The following is a 16,173-nucleotide window of genomic DNA, read 5'->3' on the forward strand; positions in this document are numbered from 1 at the left end:
TTTTCTTTTCTTTGGTCCTTTTTATAATGAACTAATTGACTGTGCAAAAGAAGTGTTTTGTTGAGATGTGTGACATTAGCTGCCGGATTCAAACACTATGAAAGTAATGCAGAGAACTTACCAAACTCATCCTGTCGAGAAACTTTTTTATTACCATGAAACAGTGTAACTTATGTTTTAAATGTGTGACTGAGCTTTCTTTCTTCCTTTTTTTTTGTTTTTTTGAAGCCTTATTTTTAACTTGGGATTTTTTTCTGGTCACTGACATGCTGGAGTAAAACATGTGCAATCCTTTCTGTAGCCGACGACTCAACTCTCAAAGATGCCTTCAACACCAAAGGACTATTTAACAACATTATAACCAGCACAACATGCAAAGAGTCAGTGTGTGTCTCTCTGTGTGTCACTAATTCATAGTGTTCTTTTTCCTCACAGTACTTTGTGTACAGTTTATTTATTGCTTCTGTATTACCTGTCAGCAACGATGTGACAGACAAGTAGCTTTTTTTTTAGTCTAAGGTTTTAATACTCACACGTGGCTTCATGTGTGAGAAACTTTTCCTTTTCACTTCTAATATAACATTATACATGAGCGAATACTCACTTTCACTTTTCTCTTGATGTAAAAATTGCTGTGTGACAGATTTCCGTCTGGGTTTTCTGGATCACGTCCTATCGCCTGTCTTCCTCTGTCATCACTGATCTGATCGCATCACGTGTTCATAAAGGATCTCGGAGTACGTGCGCTCATCTGAAAGCTCTTTGACTCTTAGTGAAGATGTCACGTTGTCGAACAGTCTCAACAGCCAACCAAGACCAGTATTTCTGTGCGTGGAGATTTTTATGAATGTGTGTCATAAACTGAAACTCTGCAGCTTTGACAATCCAACTCTGCTGTTTAACTGTGGCTGCGTTAGCCCTCTGTCCAACTAGAACTGTATGCCTTGCCAATAAAGGAAAAGCTCTTCACTTTGTGATGTCCCGTTTTCTCCTTTTATGAGAAAAGCAAGTCATAAATGCATTTATCACTTAAAGGAAATGAGTATTGATTACTGCTTTTTTAAAAGTAGCTCCAAAGAGAATGCGTTTCTACGTGACACTGCAGACAAACATTGTTCAATGCTAATTTTATTTTCAGTTCTAATTTCCAAAGGGTGGATCTCGCTCTGTGAAAGCTCCAGCCTCGTGTCACCTTAAGTGGATAACAGATTAAGATGATAAATGGTTGTATTTAAAGACATCTTATCTCAAAGACCTTATAGTATCATATCACCCCAACAGAGCACTTCACTTTTGGACTGCTGGCTTACTTCTTAATATATTTAAAAGTAGTTTGAGAGGTACCTCTTCTGTGGAAACAGCTCCCAGTTTGTAATGTATTTAGGTGATTCACAGACACCCTCTCGACCTTTAAGATAAGGCTTCAAACTTTCCTTTATGATAAAGTTTATGGTTAGGGAGTGGATCAGGTGACCCTGGATAGTCCCTACCACTTGGCATTTATCATTAATTATTATTCATCTCTAGTTTTCTTTCACAACCTGTCTTTTGTTCTGTCTCCCTTCACTCCCTTCCCCTCACGGAGCCTGGTCCTGCTCGAGGTTTCTTCCTGTTAAAAGGAAGTTTTTCATGTCACCAAGTGCTTGGTCATGGGGGTCGTTTGGTTGTTGTGGTTTTCTCTCTTTTATTGTAGGTTTGTTGCCTTACAATATAAAGCGCCACGAGATAACTATTGTTGTGATTTGGTGTCATGTAAATAAAGCTAAATTTAATCAATTTTAATTGAATGTATTGAACTGAATGCTGAGTTTTGGAGATTAGTGCAAAATATGTATTATACCTTGCAATTAAAATGTAGTAATAAAAAAAATTAAGAAACACAATGCTATACATCAAGGAGTGATAAGATGAATATTTATTTCTGTATTTTATCCTACCTAAGTACTGCACCAAACTTTAATCAGTTCGAGACACAGAATACCCAGTGGTACTTAGAGTAGAGTTTTACTTAACTTTATCAAGCTACAGGATGGTTTATGCATGTATGTTAACTCTCATGTAACTCTCAAATTCTCCGAGTTCGTTTTATTAGAGCCTGTCCTCTCTTTTGGCCAGTTTAAGAAAGAAAACGCACGCAGCGCTGTATGGTCACTCTGGCAATGTTGAAGTCTTTTCTCTTCTCTGATTGGTCAAGTCTCATGCCAATCATTCTTACACTTAGCAACTGCTTATGCCGGAGGCAGCCAATCAAGGAGCGTAAGAGCTACTGCAGGTGCAAAGCAGGGCTAGCCGCTGCAGTAAAGCCGAAGAGAAAACACATTTCATGGTAAATCCCTGCGTTTTTTGTTATTTCTAGGCCTTGTCAAGTGTGACAGTAGCAGCAGAAAGCATGTGGGTTATAAATCGGTTATATAGTCTGAGATTTTGATAGCGTGTTTAGCCGTAAATTAAGAGGAGTAACCTTCATTTGACATAGCTGGGATGCTTAGCTAGCCCCTGCTGCCACATATAAATACTAGTAACGGTGGCTGTTGTGTTAGCATTAAAGGTAGCCGAATTCAGATTATTTGTAGAAACACCTCCGTTTTATGCGCAATGCGTTAATTTATTTTAATCCCCTTTGTTACCTTTCGTGGTGGCTAAGGTGCATGAAAGCGCGTTATAGTGTTACCATGTATTTCTCTAGCTAAAGTGAACCAACCTGTCAATTTCTGGCTTATTCTCAGCGGAGCTAAGATCCGGTGTTAATTGGTGGTGTGGTTCAAGCCATTTAAATTAGCGACGTGATGTGAGAGGGCACTACTGTTTGGGCCGTTTCCAAAATACAATGCCCTACGAAGCACATTCTGGCCCACCATACGGGCATCCATAATTGGCTGTACAGCCAAGCGCTTCGCGCAGGTCCCAGCCCTCCTTGGATGGGAAAGGGTAGTCAGTTTAGCTGACGCTTAGCCTGCTAAGCCTTAGTACTTCCGGCCTCTTATCTGTGTGGAGTGGAGGCGTGCATTTCTTATCCAACCTGTGTTGATATGACGTAGAAACGCTCGTGTCTCTGATCTGTTTTTGGCTGGATGTGACGCAGCATCTGAGCGAAACGGCATCAGTTTTCATTCCTGTCCTGATACATCCAAGGCAGTAGCTTAAAAATCTCACGCAACAGACCGTAATGCCATTATCTAGCCCCATCAGGGGTATGCATGAGGCTGTTTTTAGTTATGATCTCGTGTAAGATTGCAGTAATACCCTCTATCAGACCATCCTTGTAGTGCTGGAAACTTACACAAGTTTATGGCTATATTTTTAGACTATTTCCTTTTCAGAACATATTTGTCTGCTGTAAGGCTCACTTGATACACAAGAGATGTCAGCATGCGATGAAATGAGGCACATCTTATTGAGTTCATGATGCCGTAATTGTTGCATCATATTATTTTCAGAGCTCAGGTACTTTCTGCAATAGAGTTGATCTCTATGTGGTACATGCATTTCAGAGCTCTGTGCCTTTGAGTTGTTGACTTCCTTACTCAGACAAATGTTGGTTTAGAAAAAAAAAGAGGCTTCAAAGGATGTTTGTGGGTAATATAGATTGATTTGGCTTTTCTGTGCGTCTGTAGTTTTCTTCTGATGCTTTTCCTGTCTGTTTGATCTGGTTAAAATTTAGCCAGAAAACTGAATATTTCACCACCTAAAGACTAACTGGAAAATGCATGAAAATTATAGAATTCAACATGTTCAACAGGATTCAACAGAACAGTAGCTAGATGGAAGTGCTTGCTGGCCATGTTGATTGGCCCAGTGTTTCCATCGGCTGAGTTCACCTGAATCCTCACTAATTTGTAGTTTTTCTTGCAGTCAGTATTTTCACATTTTAATACCATCAGAAGTCTTTCACCAGACCATCTAATCAGATAGTTTAAGGGTTTCTTTTACGCAGTGATCTGAATGAAAAAAATAAAGTAAAAGCTCTTTAATGTGCCAGCATATTTCAATTTGACAGATTTCTACTAAATTTTGCTGAAGGCTGGTAGAAACTCTCCTCTTTCTCTTTCAAGCAACAGTACCTACAGCTTGCAGGAGAGAGTCTAAAGCATGGATGTCAAACTCATTTTACATCAGAGGCCACATACAGCTCGCTTTTATGTGGGCAATGAAATGTGTCTTTCTCTCAGTGTACAGAAAGAGATATGCTAATATAATCAGATATGTTAATATAAGAAAAAGAAGCACCGTTTCAGAAGTATGCTTCAGTTTTTCTGCATGAGAAAGAATTGCTGCTATAGTAAATGAAAGAAATCTGCCAGTGTGACTCTTTGAGCTTAAATTATAAGAAGTTAACTTGTAAAACTACAGAAATCTATAACTTCATTGCTTTGGTGTCGTATGAATCACCCTGGGAGACCTCTTTATTTGTAGAAAAAGCTGTAAAACTTGTGAAAATACAGTTAAAAGTCTTGAATTTATATCCAGCTTCACAATTTTGAAAGCCATCCAAAGGGCCAGGCATTATGTTTGACACTCCTGGTCTAAAGAGTGGACACAGTATTTATTTCACTACAAAAAATATATTAGTCCCACGTGTGGGACTAATAAAGGTTATCTTATCTTATCTTATCTTAGTTACTAATTAGTTTTCTGATATAGATTTACAGTAAATATAATGCAAAATAAATGTACTAATAAACAATTTTCTACTCTTGTAGATAATTCTAGGAGTATATAAAACAATTAAACTGTCTTTTTGCAGGTTAGTAAAGCTCTGATCTGCTGGCTGAGGGAATAGTGGGTGGAAAAATGTTCTGATGGGTACTGCACCAACCATAAAGTTTCTCAGCCACCAGCAGAGGAATTGTTTATTTAATTAAGGAGTTACTGTCACGAATACATGGCCTGCAAATTTGCTGGAAGTAAATATAACAAATACAACACATCTGCAACAAATTTGTTGCTGTTTTTTCAGGTTGCACAAATGTAGTTTGCAGTATTTTAAGTTGTTGTACTGTGCATACTGTAACGTGTTTCTGCTGTTTCATGCAAAGTAACATTGCACGCTGTTTCCTCAAGCTTTTGTTCTTTATAACTTACTTATCCTTATCCTTGCGTAGATGGCGTCTGCAAATGCCACATACGGGCAGAAGGAGTCTACGGACCAAAACTTTGATTACATGTTTAAAATCCTCATCATTGGCAACAGCAGCGTAGGAAAGACTTCCTTCCTTTTCCGCTATGCAGATGACTCATTCACGCCAGCCTTTGTCAGCACTGTGGGCATCGACTTTAAGGTCAAGACCATCTACAGGAATGACAAGAGGATAAAGCTTCAGATATGGGTGAGAATGTAACGAATAGCACAAAAATAGTACTTGTATGTCTTTATGGAACACACTTAACTCCTGTCAGTGTTTGATTGAAAATGAAAGCAAATTTTATAAGTTCTTACTATCTCCTACAATCCCATTTTGACGTAATAACCTGTATCCGACATACCGCTGTAGCTCCTTGTGAAACTTCAGGAGGTGAGATTGTAGGTACAGATGGTGTAGTGGTTACCAAAGCAGATCTTTGGGTTTAAAACGATAAATGTGGGAAATGAGGGTAACTGGTGAAAGGTGTCTGCCAGTCACTGATTGATCCCCAGCTTCTCCATTCCATGTAATGAAGTATCCTTGAGCAAGAAGCTGAACCACAAGGTCTTCCTAGTAAAAGGGAGCTTTTCTTTTGCGCTATCACCAAGCGCTTGCTCATAGGATGTAGTTTGATTGTTGGGTTTTTCTGTTGTTGTTATGATTTGGAGCTCCACATGTATATAAAATTGAATTTAATTGAGTTGTGAATGTATGCGTGATAGTGTGAGTGAGACTTGCAGTAGGCACTATAATATAAGTTCCACTACATTACATAATTTTTAAATGTTCAAACTGAAATCAAGATTTTCTTATGCTGCAGTGGAGTTGGACAGCTGGAGAGCTAATTAAATTGAACCAAATGCAGCCTGCAGTGCGTGCATGTTTATCATTTTATTTTATTTTTTTAGTGGTTTAAGTCCATATGACTGCTGCACACACTTGCACTCATATTTTTACATGATTGTTATTCTATATAAAACAACAGCAGATTGCAAATCCAGTTTCTCAAAGTTAAAGGAAGTCTATTTATCTGACTAATTATACTCATGGACAGATGGAGACAGCACTTACCGTAAGCGTACTTGTTATACTTGTTTGAAGTCCGCCTCAAGGCCTCACACATAGTTGGTTCATCATTGTGTAGTTTCACTATAATTAAGAGAACGTTGACACCTGAGCGGCGGCTCACACTCACTGCCTGAGCCAATCAGATCCTAGCATGCTCACATGCATGCATTTTCTATTTTTTCTATTTTATCTAGGGATTGAGAGTAACGAAGTTTCTATTCTCTGTATGTCCTGTACATGTGGCAGAATTGACAATAAAGTTGACTTTGACTTTGACTTGACTTTGACTTTGCAGCTTGATACTTTGAAATGTGCAAAATGAGAAATCCATTTTGAGAACGTTGCCAGCTAACACTAAACATGAATTCCTCCAGCTTTTCAAACTGGCAAACAAATTAGATTTCATCATATTCAGAGTTATCATGAATTTCCCTTTTACCTTATTGCTTATTAAAATACAGATTTTTCCTGCCCATCGTATTAGTGACAGTGGAGTCTGACTTATCGTATGTCGCTAATCAGTACCAGAACTGGCCTCTTCTGTGCCTAGATTCATTTTATTTGTTGTGTAAACCCTTGAAGGGTACTTAATACGAGCCATAAAGCCTGACACTGGAACCAAGTACTCATTACATGAAACACCACAAGAATGTGTAATGCTCATGGGAGTTTGGAGACTCTTGCACAGCCACAAATCCATTGCAGGTGCCTCGTCAGTGTTCTTTGTCCTCTGCTCACAATAATCCTGCATATTCTCAAAAATGTCTCTGAATGTAGGACACTGCTGGGCAGGAGCGCTACAGGACAATCACCACAGCCTACTACAGGGGTGCCATGGGCTTCATCCTCATGTATGACATTACCAATGAGGAATCCTTCAACGCTGTGCAAGACTGGTGAGGGACGGCTGATTGTCTGTCTGTGAGAGTGGTGACTCATTAAGCTGCAATCTTATTTTCTCTTAATTTCGCCCAGCTTTCCTTTTTGAGACGTACAGCTGTGGTTCCACTACATGGAGATAGTCTAATACATCATTAGACTACAGTAGGTCATTATTGAAATCGGCAAACAAATGCACAGTGATGTTAAAAATAACCGTTGGTTTTTCTAACTCTGTGTTTGCAACACAGATGGAAGAAGTGTATGTCACTGCTGAACGAGAAAGAAACGCAGCAGATCGTATGTTAGATAGTTTTCTTCTCAGATCCACACAGCTCTGTGCTGAAGGGATGCGTCAAAATATTTTCTGATTAAATTGCTTTAATGTCAAAAAATGCTTGTGAGATTCTGTGAATCAGAACATTAAACCATCCTGTTTTTGCAAACAGGTCGACCCAGATCAAGACATACTCGTGGGACAACGCTCAGGTCCTGTTGGTGGGGAACAAGTGTGATATGGAAGATGAGCGAGTGGTGGCTGCAGAGAGGGGCCGGCAGCTGTCAGAACAGCTGGGTAAGTCATTTGGTCAGAATGAAAACTGGACACTGTGTGTGGTGTTGCATCACTCTGGGTGTGCATCTCCCGTTTCCAGGAATATTTGCGTTTATTCCGATGGCCAAGTTTTGATTAGGCTGTTTGTTTGCGAGTTTGTCGTTATGGGAGCAAACATAATGCTTAATATCTGTTTAATGTCCTCTTCACTGCATCGTTTCATTTGTGCGTGAAACTGATGTTTGGAGAACGTTAAAGCTGCAGCAGCTCTTACAGAGAAATGTTATCGTTTGATGTGTGTTTGGGCTTGTGGCCTTCATCACAGCCATCATAAAACATTACAGACAATGTTTTAAGTGGGATGAGAGGTTGTAAGAGTAGTAGTATAATACAGTGCTGTGCAAAAGTCTTGAGCCACTCCTCACTTGTTTATACAAGGAGCCAGACTTGCTTATAATGTTTAGAGTGCTCTTGAACAACAGTCCTCAAGGCTTTCTGAGTTTTTCTTTGGACAGGCACTTTGTTACTAGCAGGCTGTTGGAGAAACACATCATCTGTCACCATTTCTTTAGCTGAATCTATGAAAACTGCCAATTTGACAGACATAAAATAGTTTTTTTCACCAACAAGGTGATGTTCAGTGTGTCAAAAAATGTTTTGAGAAAACTGGACAAGTGGAGGACCCAAGAAGATGTAGCAGGCCTAAAATGTCTACAGCAGGTAAATCATATCCTTGATTATGTTGTTAAAAATAGGAAAATCAACACAGACCTAACACAGGACTTAAGAGATGCATCTGACCTTCCAGTTGATCGAGCTGCCTTTTATTAAAGCCTCATCAGAAATGGTCTCAATGGAAGGGCAGCTGTCAAGAAGCCATTCTTAAGGAAGGAAAACATGTTATAAAATGCCATGGTGTGCCAAAATACACAAGAACAAGTACACTGTTGGTCATTAATTGACCTCCCCAGAGCCCAGACCTCAAAAATACTGAAGCATTGTGGGATCATCTTGACAGATAACAGAACAAAAGCAGCCAACATCCAAAGATAAGCTCTGAATGTCCTTCAAGAAGCCTGGAGAACTCTGTTTTTTGCCTTTATATACTTTTTTTGTGTATTTTTGCATGTTTCCCACTATCCTTGCAAAACATAAAGAAATGAGGGGTGGCTGAAGACTTGTGCACAGTACTGTAACTCTAAATTAAAGGGAATTAAGCAAAAGTGAACTGCTAACATGAGCATTACACAAGATATCTGAAGTTTAACAGAGATCAGATCATCAGAACTTAAGAAATTACAAACATGGAAATGCACAAAGAAGCTAAGTAGCTGCAGCTTTGAGAAGGATGTTTTTTTATACTCTTAGACTATTTGGTTCGATCTCAGACCACCAGTCAAAGGGAGACAGGTTTTAAAATCTCTTCAGTCCTCTGATATAAAGGAAAATGTCATCAGACTTGAGCTGCCTGCCTGACTAGTCTTGATATGTCTTGCCACGATGAGATCACTGGGTTAAGAGGATAAGCTGCACATTGAAACAATAAGTGTAACCACAGCGCATCTGTCTCTGTCACCCCTTCTGCCAGGTTTTGAGTACTTTGAAGCAAGCGCTAAAGACAACATTAACGTGAAGCAGACATTCGAGCGGCTCGTGGACATCATCTGTGAGAGGATGGCAGAGAGTCTGGATAACAACGACCCCACCATCACCGGAGCTAAACAGGGGCCACAGCTCAGCGAGCAGCCTCAGAGGTCCCATCAGGATTGTGCTTGTTGAACACAGCTACACACACGTCTGCTGTCATGAGATCCACACACCTTGTTGGGTTTTATTTTTGAGTTTTGCTTTCTTTTTGTTTGTTTTCATACCACACACAGAAACTGCCATACATAGAGACAGACGTAAGATGGCTCTTCAGTTCTCCACCCCTCTCACTACACCACAACTACTGTCCACATCAGCCAGTCCCCCCCAAAGATGTGGTGTTCTTAAAGTTTTTGTTGTCAGTAGTACAGAAATTATGAGATTATGCATATTTGGTCAGAGGGGTAAAGAACATTTAACATGGTTACCATCGTAAAAAGTCTTCAATAGCTGCACACGCACTATAACAGAATTGCAAAAGGCCAGTCAGGCTAAGACTACATCATTCCTTATTTTTAATGTGTCTGTGATTGGGTTGAACTCTAAAAGGTTGTGAAGGAGCAGTATTCTCCTCCACTCCCATTCAGCACCAATGCCTCAGACCTAAATAGATACCAATCATTTGGCAATTCTTCGACATTTATTTCCACTGAAAATATGTTTGTTGCTGTGTTGGTTGATGTTTTTTTTTGTTTTTCAATTGGTCAGGTGTGGTTTTGAGCATGTGAAATCATCTTGTCATAGTTGTGTTTTAGTTTGGTGTCCTTACAGGGTTGTTTGAGAGCTCGTTTCTCTCTTTAATTTAGGGAATTAGTGGAAAAATAGCAAGTTGTGCATATCACTCAACCAATCAAGACATCTATGCTCATGGAGTCTAAAAATGCACTGATCCTGTTGTTTAGGGAGATTTTATACTAAATCAGATCAGAATCAGAAAGACTTTATTTATCCCCAATGTAGTTCATAACAAAACAAAAGTCAACAGAAAAGGTACGACTCATTTACTTTGATAACATTTTGCATCCAAGATTAACAGGACGCTTAATCTGGTTGAAATTCGTACATCACTTAAGAGAACCTGTGCATTCCACCTTAAAAGATGCAGGTATAGGCATTTCTGAATTTGATCATATGGTCAGGTATAGCTGACTAATGTAGAAGATGCGCATGCCACCATAGGAACCGTGGTTGTACAACTTTAAAAAAGAAGCCCATGACTTAAGCTAGTGTGCACATGTGTCAACTTCTTACTGTTCTGTAATAACTCTCGGCTGGCTTGTACTCAGCACCGTGACAGAGAATCAGGAGCCTATTGTTCTCCTACCAAGTCTTTACCACTTCACCATTACAACACTGGAAACACCTGGGTGCAAACTTTTCATAGGCGTACAGTGTGTCAGTTTTAGTTTTGTTATGAAATATGTTAACTTTGAAAATAAGTGGTAGTAATAGAAGTGCATTTCTTTATTCTATGAGTGTAGATATATAATTACTTTGAGGCCTGTCTCAGAAATTTTAAACAGATGTTTATTAGCAGACTCAGAGAGTATGTTAATGCGGCGTTAAAAAAAAAAAAAAAAGCAACAGAGCCTCTTTTTTTTTTTTTTTTTTTTAACCTTTTTTGTTACTGCTGCTTTTTAACACAAGACAAAATAAAAGGATACAGGATCTATTTCGCTAACTGAAGAGTGTATAAATGTTTTAAAGGTGAAATGCATATATAATATATTAAAGTGAGAATGATTTTGGATATTGGATTCATTCCTGTGCCGTAGTAAGAGGTGCATGTCGTTGATGTTCTTAATGGATTCTGGTTGACTGGATGGTTATCTGTATGAGCTGTTGTCTGATTTGAAATCCCACCTATCATGCAGTTAAGATACTTGGAGGTACCCGGTGGGGCTAAAGGTTTCAGATGTTAAGCCCACAGGCCCCTGCACATTGTATTACTTTCATTCAATGCGTACAATGTGCAGCGTGCACTCACTAGAAAGGCATGTGATTCAGTGTGAGCACTGGTGCAGCACAGTCCTGCCATATCCAGGAAGCCTCTTATGTCTTTGTAGATGATATTTATGTCTTTACGTATTTATTTTTGACAGAATATGATGTTTTTGAGCATGTTAAATTGTGACTCTTATTTCTCCCTTTCTTTCTGTGAGGCTCAGGTTAAGGGATTTGTTTGCTTGTGTATTTAGTGCAAACCTGTAAGTCGTGCATTCAGACATATGCTGAGGCATGCGAAGACATAGCTTCATCACATGAATTATTTATTTTGTATTATTTATAACTTAATTTATTTGTAGTATTCTTCCTAGATTACGCATTGTGTTCTGCACTCGACTTTTTAAGAGATGTTCAGTAGTATTCAATCGCTAAACTGTCCCAGCTTTTAGATGACAGTGTGTTTACAGTGCACAGTGTACAAAGCTTAAGATGATTCCTCGAGAGGAAAGTTAAACATTCCAGTGTAAAACCTCTGCTCATGTCCACATGACTTTGGTGGGAAGTTTGTTTGTCTTTTGATATCAGTTATGTAACTTTTAAGGCTAGGCTGAGCATAGAACAGTTTTGTTTTTGTTTTGTGTTTTTTGACCATCGTCAGCACAGTGAAGCCTCGCTGAAAGTTTTTGAGCACTGTACTCGGGCGTTTGAATGTACAGTTTCTATAAAAAGGGTCTTGATGATGTGTTTAAAGCCAAAAACATTGCTTGTTGGACTTGTGCTATCAAACCTGTCTGGTAGTTTTTCTACTCTGTGCAGCAGCTCCAAACATCAAAAGTGTTTTGGGAATAAAGTGAATATGCTGAACACTTGATTAAAAAGTGATTCTTATCACATTTGTCCTTTTTTTTTTTTTTCTTTTTTAATTTTGGTTAGTGTATCTTACTGCAGTTGTAAACTTGCTAATAACTTAGGAAAACACATCCTCCCGTCCAGCTCCTCCTCCTCTTTCCTCACCCTGTTACATATAACCTGTGTAAATAGGAACTTTCTGCCCGTCAGGCATTAGGAATGTGAATTGTGCTGTAACTGTGTAATGCCAGGTTTACTAAAAATAAGGAATCAATAAACAACTTCTCAAAGCTGGAGTTCTGTGTGGATTCAACAACCTCTCCCAAAGTGTGGGTGATTTACAAGAAGTGCACATGTGATGGCTCAGAAATGGTTTAGAGTAAGTTGTACTGTGCCCAGCAGAGGGCACAATACTACAATGATGTGTTCATTTCTGCCCTTTGAGTTGTTTGACCATCTATGGTTTGATTCGGCTTCTCTACAGCACTTAATACAACACCCACAGTGTCAACTGTGCAAAAAGAGATATGTAGAAAAGATGTCGTGTAAGTCCTTTAAACTGTTATCAGCAGGCTGTCTTCTTATTAAGAAACAAAACGTTTGAGCTGTAGTAATGTAGTGAATTTAATAATGTCTTGTAGACTCGTTCATTACACATGATACATGGAGTTTCTCAGCACATACACATACATTCATGGAAGTTTGGCAAGTAGAAGTACAAGAGTAGCCATCATAAAGGAAAGTACAAAGGTTACTGTACACAGAAGCGACAAGACATGCAGTGTTCATTTTTCCAAAAAAAACCAAAACAATGAAATAAGACCATATGTAAAATAAGAAATGTTTCAGTAAATAAAATATAGATATTTGTCATTTTTAAGTGCTTGTAAACAAGTAAGGCATTATATTACACAGTGGATGACAGCACTTGGTGACACCCCGGTGTTTTGGTTGCGCCCACGTTGAGATTGTCCAGCTTACACACAAATAAGTGCCACACCAGTTCAGTGAATTGCACTTTGCTACATGGCTTTCCCAGAATAAGGACATCAAAGTGAGTCTGTTTGCTGCAAAACACTGCAAGCTGTAGTCCCCACCAGCTTTCGTTTTCCAGTTGACCTGCAGCTCTTATCGAGGCCTGTTCACTTCCGTGTAAACGTCTCTGTTTATGCTTCCCAACCATAGCCGTGAGGATGCATCCACACTGGCTTCGCGTTAAGCGTCTCGTGAAAGGGATTTTCTGTTACACGGGGCACAAATGTTCTTTATAATGCAGGCCTGTATCCTCGGGCCACATTTGTAGCAGTAATAAACATCAACTAAAGAGCACCATTATTGGAATTAATAAGCCTGGACCTGGTTTGGTAAAAGCTGGCACCCGCTGCTAACATGGTTCATCACCTTCTGCTTCAGCTGGGCCACTTGCTCCCTGAGCACGCTGGCTGTGGATGCCAGCTCGGTGTTCTGCGTTTTCAGGGTCTTGACCTTGTCCTCCAGCCGAGAGATCCTCTCCAGCTTTCTCTTGCGACATTTGGAGGCGGCTATCCTGTTGCGCAGCTTCTTTCTCTCCGCCTTGATGCGCTCTTGGTTGTCCATGTCGATGGGGGACAGAGGAGGACTCTCCCCGAAGCTCTGCATGTCCGGCACGGTCTGAGGTTCGTCCTTCAAAGCGCCGACAGACTGGAGTCGTGACAGAGCGGCCGCAGCGGCCGCCTGTTGCTGCGCGGTAGCCAAATGAGACGGCGGCGGCGGGAAGGGAATGGTGTCCGTGGAATAGTTAATGGTGGTGGCTCCGAGCGGACTGGCCGCGTAGCCGTTCAGCGTAGTGTACACAGGGAGGTCTGATGCCTGAAGGCTGGCAGAGCCTGCTGCGCTGGATGATCCGAGGAGCTCCAGCCTGTCCACAGAGACGCACCCCGTCTCGCTCAGCTGGTTCTGCTTGTGAAGATCCTCCAGTGCCTTTACGAAACCTTCCGCGAATTCCTGCTCGTCACTGGCTGACTTTGGGTAAAGGAACTGGGAGGTCGGGTTGGTGGTGGTGACTAGACCGTTGGACTGGATAATAAGTCGCTCTAGGTCCGGAGAGGTTAGTTTCAGGAGTCCTAAGTCTGAGGAGTTGAGAAGTCCGTCTGCGTCCCGGAGCGGGTTAGATTTGAGTTCGGAGTTCTGATTGTCTAGGTTCAGATTAATGTCCTTCTTCATCATCGTGTTCTGGGAATAGATACCGGAGACCCTCGAAGTATTCACCACGGTGCCTGTGTAGAGGCTTGTTTCCATTCTACACCCTCATGAGAGGGAGTGTTGAGCGTTAGGCATTAACGTTTGTTCAACAGTCACATCCAAACATGAGGAAATCAGCTGACTCTTACTTGGTGTATTCCGGTCTCCTTATCTCCTTTCTCGTCTTATCACTCGGTCGACCACTTCAACTAAGCTGTTGTGCCTGTTGGGGCTCTGATGTGCCTCTATATGATATGGTCTTTTCCCGATGGCACGACTGCTATGCGCAGCGCCAGACCTTGCTCGCTTTCTAGCCCTAAAAATTCCATTATGTCACTCCAGAGCGCGGAGATTGGCCCAAAATGACGTTGGTTTCCGGTTCAATTTGAATAAGGGGCAGAGCCGGCCTTTATCGCCATGGAGACATTAGGTAAACTCCAAACAGTGCAATGCATTGTGGTTTGATGTCATAGCATAAAAAAGCTCAGGGTCGCCAGAAGTGAGCAGAGACTGGGCGGGGAAGGTGTGAGAGGCGAAGGCCAAGGAAAGGGAGAAGAGCGCAGCAGGCTCTGCTGAAAATGTTCCTCCAACTCAGTCAAAAGAAGGTTTTTAATAGATGAAAATGAATAGAAAAGTGGAAGCACAGCAGGCTTGCTATCTCGTTGTGTTGGTTAAAGTTCAAATTCAGATTACAGCGTTATTTATTCATCACACTCTGATTAGACCTGATTAAAGGCTCAGAGATCACGGTTAACTTTCATATAAACCAGACTTAAGATGAGGCATTATGTCTCATGGTGTTCCTGGTTAAACTGAGCATAAACGAGAAAAGGGAAGGAAACGTTGAAAGTAAATGGAGGAAACCAGTGTGCACTGTGATTGAAAGTAACTTGTGGAAATGTTAATGCCCTTACATGTCCATCAGTGGCTGCTGGAAAACAAACTCTATGTAGGGTATTTTTCTGAGGTCTCCAAAGCCGAATGTATTTGTTCAACAAAAATGCGTGCAGCTACTTTGCAATTATAATATTATTTTTCCTTTTTTTTACCCGCATGAAATGACTCATATGGCTGGCGAATGTACTTTAGACCCTCACAGCCTCACAGAGCAGAGTGGGATAAACAGAGAGATGTACGAGAGACAAATACAGCATCCTTGCAGTACAGTATATCAGCGAGTTGAGACCCTGCGGTCGAGCAAAACATTGTTATTCCGCCCACCGCTCAGCGGTGACGTCAACAGCCCGCCTGCATCAGCACCAGAGCAGAGAGGGCATCGTTAGTTTCCGTGGCAACAGAGACACGGTGAGTGACGCAGGCAAGACTGAGAGAAAGGTGAATGAGTTGAGGCGGGAGAAGGAGAGAGGGAGGGGCGGGGTAGCGACTGCAGTGCAGGTTGTGTAGGAGGTCTGTGGAGGTGTCCTGTGCGTGTGGGTGTTTGATATGGAGACTGTAGCCACAGCGCCAGTAACATGAATGAGATACATCTTGTGAAGCATTCACTTTATAATGTTTCCAACACCGATGGAGAGCGCATTTTCTTCATTGTGCCAGCCACACAGGATGCAGTGTCCAGAATGTGTGAGTCATTTCGCAACCCAGGGGTGTGGACCGCACAGTGTACCGAGAATGAAAAAAGAAGGGCTGTTCCTGCAAGGCAAAATTAGATTAGCCGTGACTTTCTAACAACAAACTGAGAAGAAAGCTTGTCCTCTACACTCAGGTAAACAGGCCGTGTCAGAGGTTGTGTAAGTCACGGAGAAGTGTCCTTTGACTTTGACTCTCTGGGGAGAAAGGCTCTGCAACACCTTGTTCCACTCACCGTGCGTCTGAGCAGCTCCACCGGAGCAGCTGGTTGGGGGTTAAATGTTCACTTGGGGACTTGGG

General features: G+C 41.0%; 2 protein-coding genes across 2 annotated transcripts; one reads left to right on the plus strand and one right to left on the minus strand.

Annotated features, from left to right (window-relative positions):
- The first annotated feature begins 2,228 nt into the window (after positions 1-2,228).
- On the plus strand, positions 2,229-10,877 carry rab3aa (RAB3A, member RAS oncogene family, a). Its single transcript, XM_005721067.1, has 5 exons — positions 2,229-2,326; positions 5,103-5,327; positions 6,969-7,087; positions 7,520-7,644; positions 9,212-10,877. Exons 1-5 carry the CDS (start codon positions 2,324-2,326, stop codon positions 9,400-9,402), a joined length of 663 nt encoding a protein of 220 aa, XP_005721124.1. The 5' UTR covers positions 2,229-2,323; the 3' UTR covers positions 9,403-10,877.
- Positions 10,878-12,894: 2,017 nt separating this feature from the next.
- Positions 12,895-14,647, minus strand: LOC102193796 (transcription factor jun-D-like). Its single transcript, XM_005721068.2, has one exon. It carries the CDS (start codon positions 14,341-14,343, stop codon positions 13,408-13,410), a length of 936 nt encoding a protein of 311 aa, XP_005721125.1. The 5' UTR covers positions 14,344-14,647; the 3' UTR covers positions 12,895-13,407.
- Positions 14,648-16,173: the final 1,526 nt, after the last annotated feature.

The sequence above is a fragment of the Pundamilia nyererei genome, unplaced genomic scaffold (assembly GCF_000239375.1).
Source record: "Pundamilia nyererei isolate P.nyererei 1_Seehausen unplaced genomic scaffold, PunNye1.0 scaffold00004, whole genome shotgun sequence".
In the NCBI taxonomy this organism is placed as follows: Eukaryota; Metazoa; Chordata; class Actinopteri; order Cichliformes; family Cichlidae; genus Pundamilia; species Pundamilia nyererei.